Source organism: Sinohyriopsis cumingii, chromosome 4 (assembly GCF_028554795.1).
Source record: "Sinohyriopsis cumingii isolate HCF-2022 chromosome 4, ASM2855479v2, whole genome shotgun sequence".
Lineage (NCBI taxonomy): Eukaryota > Metazoa > Mollusca > Bivalvia > Unionida > Unionidae > Sinohyriopsis > Sinohyriopsis cumingii.
In genome coordinates, this window is record NC_142964.1 from 144,619,077 (window position 1) to 144,624,064 (window position 4,988).

General features: G+C 37.7%; 1 protein-coding gene across 1 annotated transcript; it reads left to right on the forward strand.

Moving 5' to 3' along the window:
- The first annotated feature begins 2,208 nt into the window (after nt 1-2,208).
- Nucleotides 2,209-4,143, forward strand: LOC149802257 (inter-alpha-trypsin inhibitor heavy chain H4-like). The gene has a single exon (XM_089956909.1). It carries the CDS (start codon nt 2,209-2,211, stop codon nt 4,141-4,143), a length of 1,935 nt encoding a protein of 644 aa, XP_089813035.1.
- Nucleotides 4,144-4,988: the final 845 nt, after the last annotated feature.

The following is a 4,988-nucleotide window of genomic DNA, read 5'->3' on the forward strand; positions in this document are numbered from 1 at the left end:
AGGTTTCATCTATGCTGATAAATATAGGTTTGACCATGAACACTCAAAAATTGTAAGTTATTGAATTTTTAATATCATGGTGTTTGCATAGGTTTCCTATGGGAACTGAATTAGTACCGTGAGTCCTCTACCAGATGCTCAAGGGAGAGAACTGATACAAATTTCCGGTTAATGATGAGACAGAGGGTATGTTATAATAAAACCCTATTCCCACGAAACGAAGATAAGTACCACAATATTCTTGGTGCATTCTGTATTTAGATACACAAATTAAACCTCTCCTGTGTGAAACCCTACATGATCCACACATTTTGTGGATTTTTCATGAAACTTTTCTCTGAGCTGTATACAATTCTTACCAATAACATATAGTTTAAAAGAAAAGCCAAATGGTTTCCTTTGTGCAGGTTATGATGTAAAATGTGGTTGTTGTTGTTGTTGTTGGGGGGGGCACTAGACAGATCCTCCCCCCATTTCGAAAAAAAATAAAAAGGTATTTTATGTTTTTGTGTTTCCCCCTCAGATATGTAGTATGTTTTATTTCAAATAGAAATTTTATATAAAAAATTTAGTCTTAGAATTCTTGATGGGGTACTTATGTTTCCTTTGTGTTATCTAAAAGGTTGTTTGTCCGAGCCTGTTTTTTTTCCACCTTGCTCGAAGTTCCTTCCCTTGTATTTTTTGTGACCTTTGCTAGAGGTCGCCTAGGTCTCAGTGTATGCTTCATGTAGTGGTGCTATTTTGTGTGGATGCTATTTTATATATATATGTTTGAGACAGCAATTTTGGATCCAGTGTTCTTTTTCCCAGTTGTATTTCTTTTCTACTGATTTGGATTTAGGATCCGATGTATTCTATTATGTTATATTCAATTAAATAGTTTTGGTTTTTGAATTTTAATGATGGAACGATGTACTATTTTTTTTTTTGTAACAAAATTTCTTTTGTTTTAATCAAGTGCTAATATATGTCGTTCCTCGTGGTAGTTGTAGGAGTATCAATAGGTTGGTTATACTCGATTCAAGGTCCACACTTCTTTATTTTCATTGTGTTTCTCCCGAGTCGAGTTAGGCCTCCTTTTATTAATTTATCTAAATACTGTATTAGAAAGAATCCAATTTTTTTTATTTTCCACATGTGGGTTGGTCAAACCATACAGTACTGGAGCTCTATGGTTTTATGATAGATAAATAGTAAAATATTAGACTAGGAATTAGCCTCTGTTTGTGTTTTATGTCTGTGTTTGGTCTGTTTATATTCTACATGGGTTATTTTTTCAAAACTCTTTCATGGGCCTGTCCACTTCGCGTAGCGCCATGTGACTTAGCCCCATGATGTCATAGTCTTTAATGTTCCCGCTATTCATGAAATTATCCAATCAAGGTTAAAAGAATGGTAGCCCCGTAAAGTGGTGTACCCCTTCTGTACAAAAATAGTAAGATGGTAGCACTCGGCCCGACTGAAACGCCATCTAGTTATGTTGTTATCGCTACTTAATAGATGAACATTTTCTTTTCCATTTTCATTATATCGTAAGTTAAAAATCCCATACAGGATGTGTAAGATAACCAACGTATGCAAGTATGACCTCACAATGCAAGCATATGATTTCTTACGAGCCTTTGTTTCTCAAGGGTGTAGTCATGTAGGTAAATCCACTTGAGGTTGGTTTCCAAACGAAGAGAGTTTACGCAGTATGAAACCAGACTAATCCGCCTGGGCCAACTCTGGAAACCTATTGCGCATTTGATTCGTGTAAACAATCTTGATACACAGCCTGTCATCCACATCTTTCAGGCAAATTTAAAGAATGAGATACTGTATATATATTAACATTCACGACCTGTCTGATAGAGAAGTTTTCATTTAAGGAGGTTTTACTTTCGTATACACATTTATTTTTATCCTCGGCTGCACTATTAATTAAGGTCATGACTCATCAGTGAGCGACGGACGAAGCTGCTTAATACATTGCATCTGCTTGAATCGATTACTGATAAAGTGCTTGCAAACATCGTAATACGAGACACGAAGATGTTTTCTTTTCCAGATATACACATGAAGCTGTTTGCTTTTACAATACTTGGAATCGTTACATGCAGATCTAACACGCAGTCAATATTGGCCAGGGATCCTTTACACTTCCAATATGCAATATCATCTAACCCAAATAATTTGGAGTCGATGAATGAAACGAAAGTAGAGTCAATGACTGTGGAATCCAGTGTCTCCACAAGGTTTGCAGAAGTGATCGTGCGTAGCATGGTTGTGAATCAGTTGTACACAGATAACGAGGTAACATTTACTGTCCAGATACCTCAAACGGCGTTCATTTACAATTTCTCCATGTTGATTGGAGATAAGCATTACGTTGGCCTTTTGATGGAGAAAGAAAAGGCCAAACTAGAGTACTATCATGCGCGAGATCAGGGGCAGTCAGCGGGTCATGTTCATCAGGAAAGACCACTGGTCACTGATAGGGATATGGATATCTTCACAATATCTATCAACGTCGCCAGCAAGTCACGTGTCACGTTTGAGCTTGTATACCAAGAACTGCTTGAAAGAAAGGCCGGTTATTATGAGCAACGTTTTAGTGTCCATCCCAATCAAATACTAGCAAATCTGACGTTAATAGCTAGATACTTTGAACCTCAAGGCTTCTCTGATTATTATTATACGAAGCCAGGTTCTGACATAATTTTGAGGGCTTCATCTGAAAATGTTGTAGTTTCTCAATCGCCGGAGAAGTTGCGGATTATTTACAACCCTACCATAGAGGAACAGTCCAACATTGATCCACATAAAGGACTAGTTGGGCAGTTTGTTGTTCGATATGATATCACACACAAACTTGACGCAGGTCTTATAGTGTATAACAAAGATTTCATGGCTCAGTTCTTTTCTCCTCCACCGGTGAAGATTTTGGGCAAGAGTATCGTATTCGTTATTGACATAAGCGGGTCAATGTCCGGCTGGAAGATGGAACAAGTAAAGCGGGCTATGTTAGCCATTTTGCCCCAGCTTCAGAAAGAGGATTACTTCAACATAGTTCTTTTCGATCATCAAATAATCTCATGGAGAGAGGCATCGGTAATGGCATCTGCAGATAACATTGTGTCGGCTTTGGGTTTTACTTGGGAAAGTGTTGTGGCTAGAGGGTCCACCAATATCAATGGCGCCCTTTTGAAGGTCCTTCGATTATTTAGGATACAAGAATATGAATCTGACAACTTGAGGCATTACGCCAAAATTATTGTCTTTTTGACCGATGGCGCACCTACATCTGGCGAGACCACCAACGTCAAAGAAATACGTGCTAAAGTCAAAAGGGGTAACAAAAATATAGGTGGAGGGCGCCTTGTTGCTCTATATGCGCTTGGCTTCGGCTTTGACATGGACTTTAACTTTCTAACACATCTGTCTTGGGAAAATGGCGGGTTCGCAAGAAGAATTTATGACGCTGTTGATGCAGGTAAACAACTGGAGGGTTTCTATAATGAAATACAAAGCCCATGTTACGTTGACCTCCAGTTCAGTTACATGGTAGACAAAAATGTTCTCGTTACGAACGACTATGACGTGTCAGAAACGTCTCACATGGTGTACTATTGTGGATCTGAAATTGTTGTAGTTGGGAGGTTTGAAAATGAAGTTATTGATGTTGCCGAGATAAGAGCAACTGGGGCAGACCAAGCGGTGACGTTGACGTCGACGCCAGTGAGTTCAGATAGCCTGCACATAGATCCCCTTTTCACAGAAAGACTGTGGGCTTATGCCATGATAAAAGATCTTATCAAGGAGTCAGACATTTTAGAAGACAACACCCAAGCATCAGAGATAAAGTCACGTGCCCTAAATATGTCTTTGAAGTACCATTTGGTGACTCCGCTGACATCACTTGTTGTGACAGAAGCACTCAGCGACAGCAAAAGACATCGGGACAGTATAAACCTTGCAGAAATGGGAAGACTTCCGGGATTAGTCTATCTAACGGCACAGAAAGACATTAGGCAAAACATATATTATCACAAAACTGCTAACTCTGTAGACAGCTCAGCTACCAACTTGGCCATAAACGTAATGCTTGAGTCAATTTTTCTTACTGTTTCCATCACCTTAGTTCATGTTAGCTCTGTTTAATTCCCTGTTTGATATGATCAATTAATATACCATCAATCACGTGATTTATACATGATAGGGTTGCAGATTTCAGCTAGCTTGGCGCATGCTTTTTGTGACGCCCTCTTTACTTACACTATGTATGATGTTCATCTATATATAGTCAGACGATGAGATAGCACAATTTATGAATATATTCATACCTGCGTATCTAAACGATACGATGTCAGAATCTCCCCTCCCTCTTTTGAAGAGAAAGAAGACAAGAAAACTAACTGAACTTTACCAATGACACGACTGGTGTTCTACGTCATCTGGCGGTGTTAGCCGCCACATAATTTCAGGGTAAGTATTTGTTTCTGATTCGCTTATCTTACATTGATATCGAATTGGACTGTGACTAAAATACCTGGCGAGTTTCAGGTAATATATATGCATTTGCAATGTATATTTTATATTTTTAGTTTCTTAGTCTTTTTCTCCATGATTATATGTTATGTATAATTGTATTTTGGACTTGATGGCACAGTGCCTTCTCATTTCTTACAATCTCTATTATAAATCTAGATAAATAAAAAATATATCAGAAAAGACAATTTTACATTCATTTCACAAGGGCCTTAAACCTTATGCAAGATGAAATATGTGACGTTTTATATCTGGACTGGACATGTATCTGTCTCCATATTTAAAACACAATTACAAAATCATTAGTCAAATTATTGATAGTAAGTAAAAGTACTTGTAAGTAAAATTCTACGCTTGCATAATGTATATCATAAAATTATATTTTACGTTAGACAGGTCTAAGCAAATTCAAGTTACTTTCATTTATATTCTACGTTTTCCACGTTGCAAATAAGGAC

What these genes read in the sequence shown, in the direction of transcription:
- LOC149802257 (XM_089956909.1), top strand. Translation starts at nt 2,209, where the DNA reads ATGACTGTGGAATCCAGTGTCTCCACAAGGTTTGCAGAAGTGATCGTG.